The sequence below is a fragment of the Dromiciops gliroides genome, chromosome 2 (assembly GCF_019393635.1).
Source record: "Dromiciops gliroides isolate mDroGli1 chromosome 2, mDroGli1.pri, whole genome shotgun sequence".
NCBI lineage: Eukaryota > Metazoa > Chordata > Mammalia > Microbiotheria > Microbiotheriidae > Dromiciops > Dromiciops gliroides.
Genome location: NC_057862.1, coordinates 135,353,393 through 135,375,599, shown reverse-complemented (window position 1 = coordinate 135,375,599; position 22,207 = coordinate 135,353,393). Strand labels below are relative to the sequence as shown.

Here is a 22,207-nt window from a genome sequence, read left to right as displayed (position 1 = left end):
TGATATTGTGGAGGCCTTGTTTTCATTCCATTACTTCATCAAAGCATTGGGGGATGTCCCATGGACTTGTGATATTGTTTTTGGTTAACAGGGGAGGAGAAAGGGAGAAAAGGAGGGTATGGAGAAACAGAGGAAAAAGATCCCAAACCTATTTCCCTTGCTCCAGCAATATATGAGCTTTTGAAAATTTTTTGTAATTTTTCACACACCAGGCATTGAATTTTCAGTGTAAGTTCATTTTTATTTTAGCAACTTCGATCTAAGGTAAATGACAGTAAGTTTGGAGATGGAATAGTTTAAAAATCTGGAAGAACTTTAAACATGAAGGACTATAATGGAAAAGCACCAGATTTGGAGGCAGAATATCTGGGTTAAAAACCAGTGTTAATAAGCCTTGTCAATCCATCAATAAACATTTATTAAGCACCTACTATGTGCCTGGCATTGTGCTAGTAAGCACTGAGGATATTAAGAAAGGCAAAAGGTAAACTCCCTGCTCACAAGGAATGCACAGTCTAATGGGGGAGACAACATGTAAACAACTATGTACAACAAGATACATACAGGATGTAATTGAAAGAGAGAGAGCACTAGAATTAAGAGGGATTGGGAGAGGCTTCTCATAGAAGATGGGATTTTAGGAGAGATTTGAAGGAAGCCAGGAGTTGGAAACAAGGAGTAAGAGGAGTCCAGACATGGGGAGCAGCCACTGAAAACACCCTGAATTTGGAGATGGAGTATCTTGTGTGGGGAATAGCAAGGTGGCCAATGTCCCTGTATCATAGAGCACGTGGAAGGGTATGAGGTGTAAGAATGGAAACATAGAAAAAAGAAAGAAAGACAGAAAAAGATGGACACATGGGGGGGGGGCAGGTTGTGAAGGGCTTCGAATGACAGGATTATATATATATATTATATATATTATATATATATATATTATATATATCCTGGAGGTGATAGGGGGACATGAGAATTTATTAAACTGGGGGGGGGGACTCAGCAAGATCAGATCTGTGCTTCAGGAAGATCAGTTTGACAACTGAGTGGAAGATGAAACAGTGGGGAAAGACTCAAAGAGGAGAGATCAACCAGCAGGCTCTTGCAATAGTCCAGGTGTGAGGTGATAAGGCACAGCCCCAGAGTGATAGCAGTGAGAGAGAAAAGGACATAGACAAGAGATTTTATGAAGGTAAAATTGAGAAGACTTAGCCACAAACAAATTAGACATGAGGGGTGAGAGAGAGAGTGAGGAATCCACTGATAACACCGAGGTTGTGAGCCTCAGTGACTGGGAGGATGGTGGGGCCCTCAAGAATTAAGAGATTTTAAAATTGGGGAGGGGTTGAGGGCAAAGAAATGAGTTCAGATTGGTCTTGTTGAGTTTAAGATACCTTTGGGCTATCAAGTTTGAGGAGTTGTCTGATACAAAGCTTCTTAAACTGTGGGGTCACGTAGCTGAATGTGGGGGTTACAAAAGATTTGGAGTGTTTGATTTGTATACCCATTTTATATACCTATATACTAGGTATATACTATATACATAAAAAATTCTTGGATGAAAAGGAGTAGTGAGTGGCAAAAGTTTAAGGAGCCCTGGTCTAATATGAGTCTAGAGGTTAAGAGAGAAATTAGGACTGGATCATTAGATCGGAGAATCATCAGCATAGAGATGATTATTGAATCCATGGGAGCTGATGAGATCCCCAGGTGAAATAATTTAGAGAGAGAAGGGAAGAGCCCCCCAGGATTAGGGCCCTGAAACATGCACAGTTAATAAGCTTGACCTAGATGAAGATTCAGCAAAGGACACTGAGGAGCAGTAGATAGTTTGTGCTTTCCTATCATGTGTCTTGAGAAACCAAGGTCACCTCCATGCAATGGTAAAGCATAATTAACAACAATAATAATCATCATTATCATAACTTGTTCAGTTGTTTTTAGTCATGTCCAATTTGTTGTGACTCCACTTGGGATTTTCTTGGCTAAGATACTAAAGTCGTTTGCCATTTCCTTCCTTCTCCAGCTCATTTGACAGATGAGGAAACTGAGGCAAACAGGGTTAAGTGACTTTCCCAGGGTCACACAGCTAATAAGTGTTTGAGGCCAGATCTGAACTCAGGAAGATGAATCTTCCTGACTCCAAGCCCAGCACTCTTGCACTGTACCACCTAGCTGCCATAATAATAATATCTAACATTTATATAGTACCTACTATATGCCACGCACTATGTTGAATGCTTTATATTTATTTTCAAAACAACCCTAATGGGTTAAATGCTATTATTAGCTCTATTTTAAGGATGAGGAAACCGAATTCAGTCAGAATTTAAGTGACTTGCTCAAGGTCACACAGCTAGTAAGTATCTGAGGTAGCATTTGAATTCAGGTCTTCCTGACTCCGAGCCTTGTTGCTATAACCATTGTACTACCTAGCTGCCTCAGCATCTGACTAAGCCTTTTGTGGAAAGGTATATAGAAGAAAAGAGAAAAGGAGACTAAAAGTGTGAGAAGAGATTGGGTACAGAGAATAGTTTGTATCAAATACCCCTAGAAGATCTTTTTGGACCCAATCCCTGATTTCATTACTTTAGGGAATTCCCCATTGGGGAAACTGTGTGGATCAGCACCTGTTTACAACTGAGTTTGAGAGGGTCGCCTAGGGCATTAGGAGGTTAAGTGGGTTTCCCCAGGGTCCTAGGAATATGTCCAAGTCCTATGGCTGTATGTTAAAAATATATGTCAAGGCAGCTACGTGGCACAGTGGATAAAGCACGGTCCCTAGATTAAGGAGGACCTGAGTTCAAATTTGGCCTCAGACACTTAACACTTAACGAGCTGTGTGACCCTGGGCAAGTCACTTAACCCTCATTGCTCCGTTCCCCCCCCCCCAAAGTATATGTCAAAGGCCAGGATTGAACCCATGTTTTCCTGACTTAGAATCTGATTCCATTTCCACCATAATCTTGCTGCCTCTCATTCTAGTAGTACATTAAAATGCTTGTTTTTAAAGATAATTCACAAGTGCCTTTTTATTGAAATGAATGTTTGTTGTTTAGATTGGCTGATTGGCTTAGGAAGGCAGGCAGGGGAGACCAACTTTGTATCAGGCTGATCTTATAATAAACTTCCATCACAAGATTGTAGAATTGCTTACTTCTGGTTATTTCTTCACCCCAGGAGTCTAAAACAAATGCTTTTAAAGTCCCAATAGTGATTTTCTAATAGTACCTCTTTCTTAGAGAACAAGAACCATATTTACAAATTATCAGCTAGTTGTCCAAAAAAAGTAGTTCTGATGTTTTGAGTAATAATAGCCAATGTTGGAATAACCAAATGACACCCTAAATTAATGAGCTCAAAGAAGGCAGACTTGCAAATTCTATTATTGTTAATTAAAAGCCTTCTGAATATAGTAATATGAGTATATTAACACTTGCACATATCAATCAATTAGAAAACATTTGTTAAACACTTACCTTGTGCCACCCCTTAGTAAGGAGAAGTAAAAACAATCCCTGCCCTGAAGGACTTTACATTCTAAAGAGGAAGTTAATTTGTAAACAAACTAGGTGTGTTAGGTATATATACAGAATAGATGGAAGATAATCTTAGGAAGAAGGCACTAGCAGTTGAGGGTAGAAGAAAGGAGGAAGGAACCAAGGAGAAGCCTCCTATAGAACATAGTTATTTATAAGAAAACAGAAACAATCTTCAACTATCAGATCTCTTGTTCTGTCTACGGTTTAGAAGACTGTTGTTGTTGTTGTTGTTTGTATTGAAAAAATTGTAACCAAAACTCTTTTTTTTTTCCTGCTTCCTAAATAGTAGTAATTTCATTATTTTTTATGTAAATGACAATTATTGAGAGTGGTATGTTTGTACGTATATTGTTGTTGTTGTTGTTTTTTAATTCATTCACCAGAAAAGGTAGTTAATTGAAGCATTGCACCTCTTGGACTAGCAACTTCTACTAAAATAAATATGAAAACGTGAAATGTGTAGCAACAGCTGTATAACATTGGGCTTTTAATGAGTATGTACAGTAGACGATGTATCAGTAGCATTGATACTCAGTCCAACACCACCAGTTAGGCATGTAATTGCCCAGAAATGGTCCCTAACACCAGTTTTAAGAGGTGCTGCCAAAACCACAAAGCTTGGGGCCTCTCCCTCTGAATTTGGCCTCCACTTGGACTAAACAGCCCCCAGTTTGTTCCTCCGGGACACAGGCCGGCCTTGTTAGGAAATCAGTGAAGTTTGGGAACCCACAATACCTCACATAGCTCTGTGTACAGTAACAGAGAGTGGAAATCGGGCCATAAGCATGAGCAACCAGACAAGTTATAAATATAGAATACTCTCTCAATTCCACTTATGTTAGTCATGGAGGGACAGTGTGACTTTTATAAACTTATAAGGAATATACAAACAGTTCTGAATTTAAAATAACTCTGTATAATTTTTTTAGTGCGCGAAAAAGATTTTTTCCACCCTGTCCATTTAAGCATTTGCAATAGGCAGGCTTAATTATTTGTATTTTTATATATTCATATCAATGCAGGTAGATGCTTTAGAACCAAACTCATTTGTGTCATTGAGGAAGATAACTGCAAGATAAATAAAATCACTGCTTCTTCATCTGCCCTTTCTTCTCATCCTTTCTCCCTCTCTGCTTGGGTGGTAAACAACATTTTACGCCTCTGATGACCTCTCAGCAGACATCTAACTTTGCCAAACTTTGCTGTGAAGCAGGAGAGATTCTAGAATGCTATAGCTGGAAGAGACCTCAGTAGCCCTTTAGTCTGATCTGCATTTTTGCAGGTGAGGCTCAGAGACATTAAGGGAGGAGATAACAAATGGATCATAGATTTAGTGACTTGGACAAGGTCACTAAATTAGCTAGTTAGCAAAAGCCACCTGCCTGCTTCACTAATTAAAACCCTGCTTTCTAGCCTTATTTATTATACTTTATTCCCTATTATGAACTCTTCTGTCCAGCCAAACTGACCTTCCTTTTCCTCACATAGAACATTCTAGCTGTTCTGTCTCTCTTCTCCATGTTGTTACCGAGGCTTTCTGTCCCCCAAGCCTGGAATGCATGCCCCACCCCCATCTCCATCTCTTTCCTAGATTCTGTAAAGGCTCAGTTCTAGTGTCACTACTCCTGATATATATATTTTGTTTACAAATGTGTATATATGTATATACTGTCCACCCTCTAGGGATGAGGTAAAAAAACTTTCTTTTTCACTTTTGCCATTCCTGTGTAGAGCAGAATGCCTGACATATAGCAGGTACCTAATAAATGCTTGTTCATTGATTCAACTCAACCATCCTTACTTTTCCATTAAAAATATGGTTTAGATAAAGTCATTATATAAGATCTGTTAAGATCATAGTAGGTTTATTTTTTCCCATGTTATTTCTTTTAAAAAAAAATAAAAGTATAATATTATTTTCCGGTTACATGTGAGGATAGTTTTCAACATTTTTTTCCATAGGATTTTTTAGCTGCAAATTTTTCTCCCACCTTCCCTTCCCTCTCCCCTCCCCAAGACAGAAAGCAGTCTTATATAGGTTATATATGTACAATCACATTAAACATATTTCTGCATTAGTCATGTTATGAAAGAAGAATCAGAACACAAGGGAATAACCTCAGAAAAGAAGGGAAAAAACTAGCCCAATAGTGGAAACAGTATATTTCAATCTGCATTCAGAATCCACAGTTCTTTTTTTCTGGATTTGGAGAGCATTTTCCATCATGAGTCCTTTGGAACTATCTTGGACCATTGTAATGATGAGAAGAGTCAAGTCTGTTACAGCTGATCAACACACAGTGTTGTTGATACAGTGTACAATGTTCTTCTGGTTCTGCTCCTCTCACTCAGCATCAGTTCACGTTAGTCCTTCCAGGTTTCTCTGACATCCTCCTGCTCATCGTTTCTTACCACAATAGTATTCCATTACATTCATATACCATAACGTATTTAGCCATTCCTCAATTAATGGGCATTCCCTAGATTTCCAATTCTTTGCCACCACAAAGAGAGCTGCTATAAATATTTTTGTACATGTGGGTCCTTTTCCCTTTTCTATGATCTTTTTTGGGATACAGACCTAGTAGTGGTATTATTGGGTCAAAGAGTCTGAACAGTCCCATAGCCCTTTGGACATAGTTGTAGGTTTATTTTTTGACATGAAAAATGTTATTTTCCATTAAAAAAAATGTCTTGACTTGAAGATTGGGGGCTTCTCCTTTAAATTCCTTAATATTTACTTTGTTCCTTAATTCCATCCAAAGAAGTCCCATGCTACAGTTTAGAATAAGGTAATTCTATGGGCCAGACTTTTATATGAAGTTTGTTGGTATATTTTGTTCTCCTTTAGCAGGACAGCTAGGCACACTAGAACTAAAAATGGGTCCATGTAACAAAGCTGATGCCCTTTTCTTAACAGATTAAAATTTTGTTATGTTTTCTTCAAATCAAAAGACTTGTCTGATTTAGGTTATTTGGACAAAAGTATTGTGTTCTTTTTTTCATTTATGATAAATCTGGAAAGTGATTTATGATGGTCTATCTGACTCATTTTGTTAGCATCTGATTTATGGGCAGCTAGGTAGCACAATGGGCTTAGAATCAGGAAGATTCCTCTTCATGAGTTTAAATCTAGCCTCAGACATTTACTGGCTATGTGACTCAGGGCTAGTCACTTAACCCTGTTTGCCTCAGTTTCCTCTTCTGTAAAATAAAGTGGGGAAGGAAATGGCAAACCAGTTATCTTTGTCCAGAAAACCCCAAGTGGGCTCATGAAGAGTTGGGCATGATTGAACAATGATAAGACTGATTTGTATGATGTACGTGCTAGTATCTATTTAGATAATTCAAGGATCTGTGATTTAATTGGTAAAGGTCCATAGTGAACCACTGCTTATCATAACCCTTCTACATCTTGGGATATTTATGGCCTTGCCAAACGTCTGACTGTGTCTCCCTAGACCCAGTCTGGTCCTTGGATGAAGGGGCACAGGATCTAGCCAAAGGCCTGCACTCAAAACCTTTCCAGGTTCTTCAGATAGATCAAAGCTTGTACTTTGCCAGCTTAAACTTCAAGATTACCTCCATGCTATACTGGAATAGAAAGAATTTCCTGTTTTTTGTTTGTTTTTTAAATCACATGCAACATTTGAAAGACAGAATTTTTAAAAGGAAGGGGGAAGATGTGTAAGAAAAGATCACCTATTCCTAGCATGTGCATGAGGATACAATGGGCACCCCTTTAATTTGTTAGGTTGTGCCTTTCTAGTGATGGTTCTGTGTTGTTTAATTTTTGTTAACAGTTCCAGAAATCAATAGAACCTTATAAATGGGTTTGTATTTACTTTTCCCCATGGGTTTTCCCCCCATTTCTTTTGAGTTTTGTGCCAAATTTCTGCTTTCTTCCTTCTTCTTTTCTTCCTTTAGAAAGAAATATTGCTGTGCCTGTGAATGCAATATTTCTAGAATCATGTAACAGCAAATAGGAAATGTTGTTTTGAACCTATTTATTTATCTTGTGTAGTAGACCTAGAAGCTACTTGAAATTTGTGGGACCCTTGCATATGTGTGTGTTCCTCAATTATATTTGTTTATATGCTTAGCTCATAACATAGGAAGGGCACAGAATGGACTAGATTTTTTTTTCTCCTTTCATTCAGATGCCAGCTTTAGCAAAGCCCATTTTGGGTCTTATTGAGCCATATAAACTATTTTCAAAGAGAATAAAACTCATGTTGCTTCCTTTCATTAATAAGGCTTGTTTGTACCTAGGTGGTCATTGGGTGTAACGTGTTTTTCAGGAAAGTGAGCAGCACTACCCCATATTGGTGTGGTTTACTGACAGCTTAACAGTTTTTGTATAGTTATATTTGACCCTTAGAAATGGGCTGTAACTAAGTGCCACATATGGGATGAGTTTCTTTTTCATAGCTGGAATTTAGCAGTGACCCTTTGTCACTTGCTGATAATCCTAGTGATGAATCAACCCTGTAGACTTGTGCTGTAGAAGTGTTCTTGAGTACTTTAGCTTGTGTAATGAAATAAAAGAGGCTTACTAGGCACACGTCATCTCCTTAATGCAGCCTGGAAGCCTGACACCCATCCTAGCTGTGAGGCTTATTGTGGTCTTGTGGTATATAGTACACTCCCCAGGATGAGCAACATGCCAACATCTATCAAATTTATTTTGCTCATGGCAGCAGACTTTTGTTTGTTAAATCTTCCTAAACACATAGAACACACTCTTTTTTTTTTAACCTTTACATTACAAAGGCAGGTTGGAAACATAGATCAAATGTAAACAGTGCCAGTCACTGTGATGGGTGCAAGGAATACAAAACCAAACTGCTTAACTGGTTAACATGGAAACATGATCAAATTTAACCAGAATAAATTAATCTAAAGCATTTCATTTAGATTTTTAAAAATTGCACAAGTACATAATGGTAGTAAACTGATTTTAACAGTAGGTCTTCAGAAAAAGATCTTAGGGTTCTTAGATTTTCACCAGCTCAAAGTCAGTCAAATACATAGTCTTCATCAATATAACTAGAGTGTTGGGGGTGGGGCAGGCAGCTAGGAGACACAGTGGATAAAGCACTGGCCCTGGACTCAGGAGGACCTGAGTTCAAATTCAACCCCAGATACTTGACCCGTACTAACTGTGTGACCCTGGGTAAGTCACTTAACCCTCATTGCCCTGCAAAGAAAAAAACAAAAAACCCAGTTCTTTTGAATTGCCCTCACATGGATCCAGAATTCAACTTTAGTGGGAAGAGACAGAACGAACCTATTAGAGGATTTTATAGAGTAGCACATTTTTATTTAATATAAGAAAGAACTTAACTACAAGAATTATCCTTCAATGAAAGGCACTCCCTTTTGAAGTGGTGTTCCTTCTGATTACTTCAAGTGCTCCAAGAGAGGTTAGATGACTTTTTGTAAACTATATTATATAGGTCTTCCTGTATTAGGTAGTAATTTGGGCTAGATGACTTCCAAGCTTCCTTCCAATTTTCTTAACCTCTGAAAGGGATAAAGTGATTACAAAAATAGATTTCCTGTAGCCTAATTGACATCTACCTAGTAACCATAGCCTTTTTCTGTAGTCTCTATGTGGATTACATAACTTTTGAAGTGATTTGTAACTAAAAGTTGCTCTAAAATAGGGTAAAAGGAAAATATTTATGTACAAAGAACTAAAAAATTAGGAAGCAGTTACGTTTTTTGACCCTGGCTGAGTAGATGAGTGATAAAGGTGTTCCCTTATCCTGTAAGTCTGGGCCAGAAACCTCTCTCTGGCCTGCAGTTGATTCCGATCTTCTGGGATTCCCTTTTAATAGCTTTGCAGTTACAAATTGCTAAATACAAAGAGGAAGTTTGGAGAGGGAAATGTAAGAGCAAACTTTAAGGCCAACTTTGTCTTGAGTAGTCTCATACTATTCAAGTGTCTCAAGGCCCTTCCACATCTCCACCCTACTCTCCACAAATTGCCTTAGATTTATTTTGTTTCTCTTTATATATCTGTATGTCTTGTGTGCCCCAGAAGAATTCAAGCTTCTCCAGGTCAGAGAGTATTTCATTTTTGGTTTTGTATTCCCTGCACCCTCCACAGTGACTGGCACGTCATAGGCATTTATTAAACACTTGTTGATTGGTTTAATGTTATTTCTTACCAACCCGTCCTGTATGTACAATGAAAGTCTAATACTACTTCTTTCTAATTGCTACACATGTTGAGGGGTTAAAATTCATTTGTACTTAAAAAAACAAACGAATAAACAAGACCTTAATTGAATTACCTATCTAAAAGAGGGAAGCCATGATTTTTGTAACTCAGTCTCTCGGTGCTTCACTTCCCCTTGGATTTCTTCTAAGACTTATCTTCTTTTTGGCTACTAGGGTGAATATTGGCTTTTTTGTTTGTTTGTTTGTTTTGATGGGGTTGAGGGATGAGTTGGTGAGGGATGTGGGTAATGTTTGTTGTTGCCTTAGATTTTGGTAAGGCACACAGAGCAATGGTGGTTTTGGAATGAATAACTGTTTCAATATAATGAACACATCTATCTATTTACAAGCTTAATTGGAAGTTGTTTTCAGCTCTGACTGAATTACTGGAAGTGGGATTTCTGGGTAAGGGTTTTGTGGGATTTCCCTTTAGCTTTTCCTCTGGCAAATAAGAGAAATAACATTTCTCTTTAGAGAGGATTCTTGCTCTAGTTAAAAATTGTTTTTCAAGTAATTTTAGCAGTTTTATTTCATTTATATTGTGAATAGTAAGTTAGCCAGATCAGCCTGCTTTTCCTTCTTCACTGATTTATTTAGACAATACCACAGTAATTGGATAGATTGAAATACTTTCTCTCTCCATGAGTGTAGTGATTGTTTTTCTTCACTTCTCTCTTTCATTTGATGGATGTCCTTTAAAAAAAGTGATTCAGGGTGGTAGTGGTAAAAGTGTGTATGAGAAAGGAAAGAAAGGAAGGATTGAATAACATTTTACAAGGAGGAGAACATCCTTAAAAAATAGTTATCCCACGCTTTGTAACCTCTAGCTTGCCCAAATTTGACTGGCACCATGCCATTGCTGGCAGAGGTTGACTCACAGGTTTGCCAGAAATGTTCCTCTTCTACTAGCTGTGTTTTTGCTCCATGTGGCTGGATGTTTATTCACCTGATTGTTACAATCTAGTGCTCTCTGAAGGCATTGTGTCCTGAAGATAAAGGTGCTTACTTTAAAAATTTTAGCTGTAGGGAGTAGTGGTGGTATGTATATACATACACACATATGTGTATATATGTGTAGATATAATAAACTCTCTGCTCCTGAATGGCCATGTGCTAAGGAACGTGGCCAGGAATACTGTGAGGCAACTTTCCAGGACTGAAAGTGGTCCCCTTCCTTTTTTTCCCCCCTCTCCAGTCAGATCATAGAGAAGAGAGCTGTTATAATTATTTCAGTATTTTTAGTTGTTTGATGCCGCTTATGTTATTAGACTTGAAAAAAGATTTCTTAAAAGTAATTTACAAAATATGTTCATTTTGGAAGGTCAAATATAAAACTCTGCAGATCTTTTCCATTTTCCTTCTGTTTGTCATCATCCTTTTCATTTTCATCCTTAAATGCCTTATCTTAGTTGGGTCTTTCACCAAGTTTTCTTTAAACTGATTTTACCCTCCATTGCTTCTTTGTTTTATGAGGAAATAACTGACAGGCCTCATCATCCATCATCCTTCTCAATAGGACGGCTGTTTATTTCTTCCACAACAAAAGATGTGTTTAAAACTTTTACAAAAGGGCTGCAGCTAGGTGGTGCAGTGAATAGAGCACCTGCCCTGGATTCAGTAGGACCCGAGGTCAAATCCAGCCTCAGACACTTAACAATTATTAGGTGTGTGACCCTGGGCAAGTCACTTAACTCCAATTGACTCACCAAAAAAGACCCACCAAAAAAAAACCAAACCACTTTTATAAAAGACTCACAGTCACATATTGATAAGTATTTAAATGTGAATCAGATAGTATATTGTCCTTAGAAGTTGATACTTAGCATCTGAAATATTCCATGGGGTGGCTGAACAGATATTTCACTTCTACCTAAGAGCTGTACTGTCTGAAGAACTCAAAGTTCACATTATCTTACCAAAGAAGTATTCAAGACTCATTTTTCTGGAGGTTCTTCTCCATTAGCTACAGGAAGCACCTTCCACTGGGCAACAAGCATCCAGATCACTCAGTGACTCTCTGTTCTCACAGCGTTAGGAACATCCATCCCAGGATAACCGTTTGGTAAACTCTATTGAAAAGAAAGCAGAAAAAGTAGTTAAGGAATTGATACAGTGACAATTTTCCCTTAAGCAAATGTTCTTGCTGCCCTTGTTCTCCTTAGCCACCATATATTTCTACTTGGCAAATGAATCAGATATTTGCTGACTCAGTAACTTTTTAGGCTCTTTTAAATCTCCTCATTTAAGAACTTGATTTGCTCGGGTCAAACTTGTGTATGAAAAAATCTTTTAGTCTATGTCCTTTCTTCCATTGCATGCCATTTTTAAAAAATCATCCATAAATAACTTGTTTAGGTCAGGATGAGATAGCCTTATTTGCATGTGGCATCATTTTCTCATTTTTACTCGTCTAGTTTTATAGTAATTAAGTTTTTTTTTTACTTTAAGAAGACATCTTGCTGGTTGAATCAAGCCCTGAAACATTCCAGATTCTCTTAGAAAAGATCCATAAAAACTCGAGTTTATTCTGCCATCCACAGAGGGAAAACCAAATGGATAAAAAACAAAACACACACACACACACACACACACACAACTGCCTGTTGTTTAAATCTTGGCATTCAATAGGATGATTTCTATGTGTTGCTTCTTCCCACTCTCCTCCCCCATCAGGATACATATTTGGACATACAATATAAATAAATAAGTTGGGCCCAGACTTAAACAGGAGACAGAGAAGGGGACTGGATTCCTTTCAGGAAGCTAAGAGCCTTTTTTAATGATTCCAGGTTTTTCTTAGATGCAAAGGCCCATACTTGTAATGCCAGTAATTTCTCAGTATTGTTGTATGACTGTAACACATGAAACACTATAAATGGTTTTTATTTTTTAAAAAACAGCATTTTATTGATATTTGTTTTTAAATGACCTAGATTTCCCCTTCTACCTGTCCATCTCTACCATCCCAGAAAACCATCCCTAATAACAATTTTTTTAAAAAGAGGGAAAAAATAAGTAAAACAAAGCAACACATTCCACCCCATCCCACTCCCTGCAAAAATCTGGTATTATATGCAGTTCTTCACACCTGTGGACACTGATCTTTCTTCAGAAGGGGAATTGTTTTCTTCTCTTGGGACCAATTTTAAAAGTCCATTGTTGTCACAAAATTTAAAAGGCATATTAACTCAGGTGGCAACAAAGAGGTTCATGGAGGACGTGAGAAATCTTTGACAGCTAGCAAAGGAGGGCCTATTAATAACTAGCATAAAGGGCCTATGAAGAAGAACTAGCTAGCATAAGTGATATAATCAAGGAAATGCATGACAGAAAAAGAAGATGGTGTGCTGAGGTGGAGAGCAAAGGATAACTCCTGGATAACTTGTGTGCCTTGCTTTTATCAAAGCCTCAGTAACAGGTTCCTCCTACCTTTTCAAGTCTTCTTTCACCTTATTCCAGGAAATACTCTTTGATCTTTCCTCCTAGCTGTTCCAGGAATAAGACATTCCATCTCTTGACTCTGGGAATTCTCTCTGGCTGTCCACTGTGCCTGGAACCCTCTCCCTCCTTTCCTGTGACTTCTGACCTCCCTTGTCTTCCTTTAAAGTCTCGTCTAAAATCTTATTTAATATTGGAAGCCTTCCCTCATTCCTCTTACTCCACTGCCTTCCCTCTATTAATTATTTCCTATTGATTGTATATATGACTTGCTTAATATATACATATTTATTTACATGTTATCCATTAAATTGTAAATTCCTTGAGGGCAAGGACTATCTTTTTGCCTGCTTTTGTATCCCCAGCTCTTTACATGGTGCTTGGTGTATAGTAGGTGCTTAACAAATGTTTGTTGATTAATGATGGATTGATATCAGAGAAAGTGAGAAAGGACACTAGACCCTTAGATTCACATCCAGAGGCAAACTTCTGGGAAGACAATGATCAAGAGTTCTAAGTCAATAAACCAAATCAGTAAATATTTATTAAGTGCTTTCAAGCTCTGTACTAAACTCTGGGAATACAAATACAAGCAAAAGGAAAGGCAGACAATTGCCTTCAAGGAACTTACATACTAATGGAAGAAGACTTATATCAGAAAGCGGAAAAGCTGCAGTGAGGGAGAAAGTAGCTGGGGGAGGGCCTGGTAGAGAAAGTCCAGTCGGGAGTGGAGCCTGAAGAGTTACATAAGATGGGCCAACTTGGATGGGTCATGATCCACATTGTTGGATGTAATATCCATATCAGTGAAATCACAGATCACTTTGAGTATTTTGAATAATAACAATATATAAATTCCAAGGGGGAACATGAACAAACACTTAACTTTTGATTTTAAAGCTGTTAACAATATTTGTTGAGTGAGGCATCAGAAATTGTTTTCATCCTGTTGGTCCTACTGTAGTGTGTGAGAGAATGTTTTCCACAGTTCCTACCTTTAAAAACATAGTATGTGTTCTACAGAAGCTCTCTTCAACCTCTCCAGCCAGGTTATGTGATCCTTCAAAGTTGAAGCTTTTCATCTTAAAACTAAAGTTCCAGTTTGTCAATAAAACAGCTGGGTTTTCCTTCAATGAATCTCTTGTCCCTATATCTTTCCCCCTATAGGGCAGGTGTCCTGTAATATGGTCTAGATTCTTATATATTCTGATTCTACCTGTATGATACAGATATGGGAGGTAGAACTGTACTTTTCATTAGTTATAAATACCCAAAGGAATTAGACAATGCATGATGCCAGAAAAAGATTTACTTCTTATGTAGAATATTTTAGTTGGGGGTGAAAACATCCCTACTTAGCCTAAAATTATGTGTATTTTGAGGGCGATTTATTTAAATAATTAAAAGGGAAATAAAGAAGTAATGTCTTCACTAAATGATGTATGGTATTTATTTTTATAATTAAATATTCTCTCATCTTTTTTTCACACTTGTTAAAATTTCTATAATCTTCTCTCCCCTCCTCCAAGCATAGCATTTGTAGCATGTTGTATACAGTTGTTTTTCAAAGTTAAAAAGATTATGAATATGAGTTTAAAAATACTACCAAAAAACTACCACAGAATGAATGCAGCAAATAAATTGTGAGGCATAGTTGAAAGAGAGCTAGAAGTAGGATGAGGAGACACTTGGGTTTATTTCCAGGTCTGACACATCACTCTTTGACTATGGGCAAGTCATTTAACCCCTCCAAAGCTGGTCTCCACCCTTCATAAAAATGGACTAGGAGAGTGAGTTGGTCAAACATACATTTGGAAGATTGTTTTGGCAGCTGGGTGGACAATGGATGACAGAGGAGAAAAACTGTTAAGTAGAAAAATCTGTTAGGATCCAATCATGGGGACATGATTTAGGCTGATGTCACTCTGAGTAGTAAAGGAGAGGCAAAGGAGAATTATTATAGCAACTGGATTGACAGAACTTGGAGGTTGATTGGATGGTGGGGGATAAGGTGAAAGTTTAATCTTAAGATTTCAGATCTAGATGACTGGGGAGGTGGTGGTACCCTCTAAAGAAATAGGAAGGTTTGGAGGAGGGACAAGTTTGGGATGAGGTGGGGAGGAAGATGAGAATCTTTCTTTTGGATTTGTTGAACTTGGTACATCTTTTAGGATTAGATTATTAGCAAACAGTTGCAGATCTAATAGAGAAAGGATTAAGTCTATTAATTTGGTAGTTTGTAATAAAGACTGTGGTTGTAGATCATGTCAACAAAGGAGAGGATAGAGAAAGAAGAGGAGCAGCAAAGAGCCTTTTGGAATGACCAAATTTTTAGGGGCAGGAGGACAGTGAATCATTAAAGTTGTTTTTTTGTTTTGTTGTTATTGTCATTGTTGTCATTGTCGTTGTTACTTGTCCTTCTTTGTCAAAGAAGACCATGACATTGGGGTAATGTCATGACTCCCAGTGAATTGGATTTAAGTGAGGGAGGGCCTTGCAACCTCACTCTCTCCTCCAGAGACATCTGGGTCCAGTGGCAAGATGTACATCAGGACTATTGGAGATGGCCCTGGATGTTTTGGAGTTTGAGCAATTGAAATTAAGTGACTTGCCCAGGGTCACACAGCTAGTAAATGCCTGAGGTGAGATTTGAACTCAGGCCCTCCTGACTCCAGAGCTAGTGCTTTATCCATTGCACCACCTACCTGCCCCTACCATTAAAGTAGGCTGGGAAGGAACTGTCAGACAAGAAGAAGGAAAACCACAGGGGAATTTTGTCATAGAAGACAGGGAAGGAGAGACTCTCAAGAATAATAAGTAATCAACAGTTTCAAATGCCACAGAAAAGTCGAGGGTCAGGACTGAGAAAAACAAACTGTATTTGGTTATATAAGTAATGATCTTATAGACAAAATTAATGTTTCCATACATACTTATATAATTCATATTTTTGCTATGTTGTTTTTATTTATATTTTATAGATGGCTTTTTATGCCATATTTATTTCTGAATATATCCCTTCTACTGGTGAACCTTTGTAACAAACAGATATTGATTAAAAAATAAAGATCAGTTTAACAAAACCAACCATCTGATAGTATGTAAAATATTCCATACTCACAGTTCTCCATCCCTGCAATTAAGAGAGGGAGGTAACATTTCTGAACTCTTCTTAGGACTAAGATTGTTCACTTTAATTACAGTTTAATTTTATTGTTCTTCCCATTATATAATGACAACAAATAAGTCATCTCATTTAATTCTCACAACACTGCAAAGTAGGTGCTTACTATTGTTATTCCCATTTTACATATGAGGAAACTAAGGTAAACATAGCCCAAGATTACACAGCTAATAGATGTCTGAGGCCAGATTTGTCATTACAGATATTGTTTTCCTGATTCTGCTTACAGTACTGTCGGTTTCTGTTCATATAAAACTTCCCATGTTTCTCTGAGTTCTTTATAGTACTACTGTGAAGCTACCCTTTCCCCCATTTCTTTCCTACCACAAAAAGTCTTTCTATGAATATTTTGATGTATACAGGACCCCTTTGTCTATTTTTTAGCTCCTTTGAGGTATATACCTGATATTGAGATATCCAAGTCAAAGGGAATGGTCTAATCACTTCACAGATGCACCAACATTGTATTTAATGTGTCTGTCTTCTTGTAGTCCCTCTGACAGAGACTTTTTCCCACCTTTTATCTTCTTTGCCAATTATAGGTATAAGACAAAATTTTATAATTAAAAAATGTGTATTACTGTCCTTTGTTTTTCCATCAGCTACATTTCCTAATATATCCCTCCCCCTTCTTTGAGATAACTATCTCTTATAACAAAAGATTCAGCAAAACTAACCAACAAATGTTAAAAGTCTGATATACCATGTTCTACCCCTATATTTCCCCACCTTTGCAAAGAAAAATGGGGAGGTATCTCTTCTTTGTGGCTGTTTGGTTATTATAATTGCACAGCATTCATTTTCAGGGTTTTAAAAAAAATTGTTACTGCCCTTTATATTTACATTGTTGTGATTTTGGTTTGGGTTACATTGAATTCTTTGAAATTGCAAATCAACTTTTATTTTCCCTAGATGTCATTTCCATATTGATTCATATAGCAAATCTAGTTGTTTTTCTCCTAGATTCCTCCCCTCTACCTCCCCATACACCTGCTTGGCACATACACACTCCTTATTTCTGAAGGTAAGGAAGTGAGTGCTCCCTTCCCTCCCTTCCATAGAATGCTAAAACTAGAAATGAACTTTTTAAATTTTAAATCCCCTGTGATCCACTTGCCCTGAAAGCACACTTTTGACATCCCTAAAAAGGGACAACCTGGGACAGCTAGGTGGCGTAGTGGATAGAGTACTGGAGTCAGGAGTATCTGAGTTCAAATGCAGCCTTAACACTTACTAGCTATGTAACCCTGGGCAAGTCACTTAACCCCAATTGCCTCACTAAAAAAAAAAGAAAAAGAAAAAAAAAACAAAAACAAAAAAGGGGGCAACCTGTTGGTGAGATATGCTGACCTTAGGCCCCCCTCCAAAAAAAATTTCTTTTTTGTTGTTGTTGTTGGGTTTTGTTTTTGTTTTTGTTTTGCGGGGCAGTAAAGTTTAAGTGACTTGCCCAGGGTCACACAGCTAGTAAGTGTCATGTGTCTGAGGCTGGATTTGGACTCAGGTCCTCCTGGATCCAGGGCCTATTCTTTATCCACTGTGCCACCTAGCTGCCTCCCCCCAAATTTCTTAATAGATCCTGAGCACTAATAACATTTTATATATTAAAGATGAGAGACATAGTTTACCCTTGTCTATTGGAGTTTCCCCAGGACTTTGTCTCAACATAGGTTTCCTTATTTCAGGCTCCCCTATGCTCCCATTTTGGATTCTTCTTCAAACTATAGCCTTAGAAACAGACAATGATCATCTCCTACTTCTGCAGCAACCTACTATTTAATAATTGTGCCTCCTAATAAAGATCATTTTCTCCCCTTCAATTCTGCTCTTCAGCCCTTTTTAATAGTACACTACATACAGATATCATCTAGTTTAATAAGTATCCTCCTCCTGAGGTTCTTTTTCAGAAGAATTATTGTATCTAAAAATGAAACCATTTTGTCTATCTCTAGAAAGCACCATTCTCCTTAATGACCAGATTTAGGACTTACTAAAATTCCTCTACAAGAAGCAGCCACTGAACTATCTCATGCTAATTGTATTGACACTCACTACCACTTCTTTGGTCTAGAATCTATCAGTGGTTCCATTATTTCCAGCTTTTTTGGGGGGGGGGAAGCAATAAAGCTACTCTTCAAAATAGTCTCTGAGGCAAAGGACACAATGGACACAGACTTTTCCCCCTCACTTAGGTTTTATAAGCTGAGTCATCTTTGGTTCTAGATATTCAAGGTCGCCTAACTTACCTTTCCAGTTCTATTTCACACATTGAACTGTTCATATTCCCAGCTATACTGGTCTACTAGATGGCCCCAAATTTCAGCCTGCTCTCCCCTGCCTCCATGCATTTATAGGACCCATCCTCCATGCTTGAAACAAACTCCTCTTAGATCTCTGCCTTTTGAAACAGTTTTCTTGCTTCACAAGACTTAACTTAGTTGTCTCTTTTTCCAGTCCTTGACCTCTTTGCTTTCCCTCTCTCCTTCTCCAAAAGTGATTATTTTCCTTGTTAGGTTTCTTGCTGTTTATTTGAACATTCTGAATGTCTTCTTTTCCCTTCTTATATTTTTCGTTGTATCATGTATATTTGTAACCTCCCTGTTAGATAGCGAGAGTAAAAAAACATAACAGGCCCAACCCTCAAGAAATATAGCCTTGCTTGTTTATAGTCACATCCTGTTTTTGACCTTAAAGAGAATCACTCGGCCTGATCCCCACTTTTTCACTAGACTTTGTTCTGAAGGGTTGGGGGGGGGTGGAATCTCTCCTCAGAAGACCACAATTTGTAGTTTAAAAGGAAGCTCTGGTAAGAGTTCTATGAAATATTTGAACAAGAATAGCATCTTTTCTGTATGCCTGGCCTCCAAAAGGTAACTGCTTTGGAGGGGAAAACTTTCATTTAGTATGTGTAAGTCCTGGCATGTTTGTAAATAAGTGTTTGTTTTTCTACTAGACCTATAATTTCATTTGGTAAGTAAACTCCTGATACTTCAGAACACTTAGCACCTGTTTTTTTTTTTCTTTTTCTTTTTTTTTTAGTGAGGCAATTGGGGTTAAGTGACTTGCCCAGGGTTACATAGCTAGTAAGTGTTAAGGCTGCATTTGAACTCAGATACTCCTGACTCCAGTTCTTCAACAAGAACATTAGCACCTGTTTGATAGTTTCTTGGGACACAGAGAAATTAAGTGATTTACCTAGAATCATGGCAGAACCTGGAACTGAATGCTGGTCTTTTTGAATCCAAGGCTTTTTCTCTATCCACTGTGCTGCCTTTTGAATCCACTACACCATGCTACCTTTTTGTAAAGATACTTGAATGGTTGTATATCTGTCTAACTTTGTAGCTATCTGCATCCTGCTAGCAGGCAAACAAGCTGCAAAGCCTTACATATAACCTTGCTTTTAAACTAAACACCAAGTCATGTTTTGTGGGAGGTCATTTGTGAATTTTTCTTTATTAAAGGTTTTGTTTTTATTTAACATGCCCACCTTTCTCAACACTAACAGAATGACTAAGTAAATCCTCAGTGATTAGGTAAATGTATAGTAGTTGATGGGACATAGGAATTACCCATTTTTCATTGAGGGTAAATTTTTTTTAATGTATAACATCACTGTATGAAAATTACTAGACTCTTAAAAGAGTTAATTCAAGAGATTTTATTGACATATAGAGTAGTAAAAGCTCATTATTTGGGAAGAAAATCTTTAAATTTTAATACATATAAATATAACACATCAGTATCTTGATAGGATGTTTTTCCTTGTCCTTGTTTGTGGTTTTTGTATTTTTAGTGAAGGAATCATTGCTTCTTTCCATTTATTTCTTTTTTTAATAGAAATTCCCACATTTAATATTACTCTGAAATTTAGGGGAAATAATATCCCTGTGATCCACTTGCCCTGAAGGCACACTTCTTGCCTGAAAAGTTCATTGCCTCACCTACAAATCCGTTGGAGTTATCAGTCTTTTTTTAATTAATAATAAACATTTATTTATTTGTTTGTGTATTTTGGCCATGCAATAAGGGTTAAGTGACTTGCCCAGGGTCACACAGCTAGTAAGTGTCAAGTGTCTTGAGGCCATATTTGAACTCAGGTCCTCCTGAATCCAGGGCCAGTGCTTTATCCATTGTGCCACCTAGCTGCCCCCTGAGTTATCAGTCTTTATATGTTCCTCTGCATACTATTAAAAAAAAAATGTTAAAAGTACTTAATCCTCCTCCTCTTCTCTCTTCAGTGTGTCCTAGCTCATGTGGAAAGCGGGCCTGCACAGACCAGAATCAGTGCTGCCACCCAGAGTGTTTAGGAAGCTGCAGTGCACCAGACAACGACACAGCCTGTGTGGCTTGCCGACATTATTACTATGGGGGCACTTGTGTGCCTACCTGTCCTCCTAACACCTACAAGTTTGAGGGTTGGCGTTGCGTGGACAGAGACTTCTGTGCCAGCGTCCACAGTGCCGAAGCCAACGAGTATGAAAAGTTTGTGATCCACAACGATGAGTGCATGCAGGAGTGTCCCTCCGGCTTCATACGGAATGGGAGCCAAAGGTAAGTTATAACCTGTAAAAACAAGGTGTGCCAGCTGGCGATCCTTCTTCCCTACTCTCCCTATTTCTATAGTATTTTCTTTGGAGAGAGGGTGGGAAAATTTCTTCAGATCAAGTCAACAAGCATTTATTAACTACTTACAATGTGCCAAGCACTGTGCTAAAGCACTGGAGACACAACTTTAGGTAAAAAAACTCAAAGAGTGCCTACCCTCAGGGAGCTTATGGTCTTTTGAAGGAAGGCAAAACACCTGAGAGAGCTGAGAGGGATGAGGAAGGAAAGCCAGAAGGAGAATGAAGGTTGATTGGCCTGAATCCTTCCCTAAAATGTAGGCACTGGAAGGAACGTATCAGTGAGAGAAGGTGGCCAACATGATCGAGGGATGCCCAAGAGTTAAAACACTGCAGTTGATGGGCAGGTAGGTGGCGCAGTGGATAGAGCACCGGCCCTGGAGTCAGGAGTACCTGAGTTCAGATCCTGCCTCAGACACTTAACACTTACTAGCTGTGTGACCCTGGGCAAGTCACTTAACCCCAATTGCCTCACTTAAAAAAAACAAAAACACTGCAGTTGAGAATGGACAATGAAAAGCTCTAGAATGAGATGGGAGGGGAAGTGTGCTGTTGAAGTCCCTGAACGTCAGAATTGGAGTCATGAGAAGAATTGATTAAGCACTTGTTATTTTCTAGGCATTGTGCCAAATATTAACTTTTCAGTTTTGAAATTTGGGGGGCCTTGTTTGTTCAATTTCCCATTGCTTACCAACAGGACTTGCCTGTCAGTACTGTCACCGAAGATTTGCATATAAAGACCAGAAGAGCTCTTTACTTCATTTTTAAAAAAATTCCTGCAGTATTGTTTAGCTGGATAACTTTTAACAGAAAACTATTTTAACACAAAAACTTCCAGTTTCTATGATTTGGACTTGTATCTCATGTTTTCAATGAGGTTCTGTGTTCTGAGCATTGTGTTGTCTTAAGCAAATGAATGATTAGTTAAACTAGACAGAATAGTTACATTTAATTTTATAAGTAGCTGTAGAAGAATGATTCCTTTAGAATTATGACCCAGGTAAGCTGATGTGTTCATTGGAATAATGGAATGTAAAATAATGCCAATAAAGGATGTTAAGGTTTATTTTCAATGTAATTAAATAAAGGCATTTCAGTTTTCCAGCAACAACAGTTTCCTGAAAACTAAAGTGGGTCGTTGTCAAGCAAATCGCATTTTCTATAGAAACAGTGTTTTAATTGGGAATTATATTCTT

General features: G+C 37.9%; 1 protein-coding gene across 1 annotated transcript in view; it reads left to right on the top strand.

Moving 5' to 3' along the window:
• Window positions 1-22,207, top strand: part of IGF1R (insulin like growth factor 1 receptor) — a 389,249-nt gene that overhangs the window by 291,769 nt on the left and 75,273 nt on the right. The window contains 1 exon segment of the mRNA XM_043982683.1: window positions 20,628-20,940. Coding sequence (XP_043838618.1) covers window positions 20,628-20,940 — 313 coding nt within the window.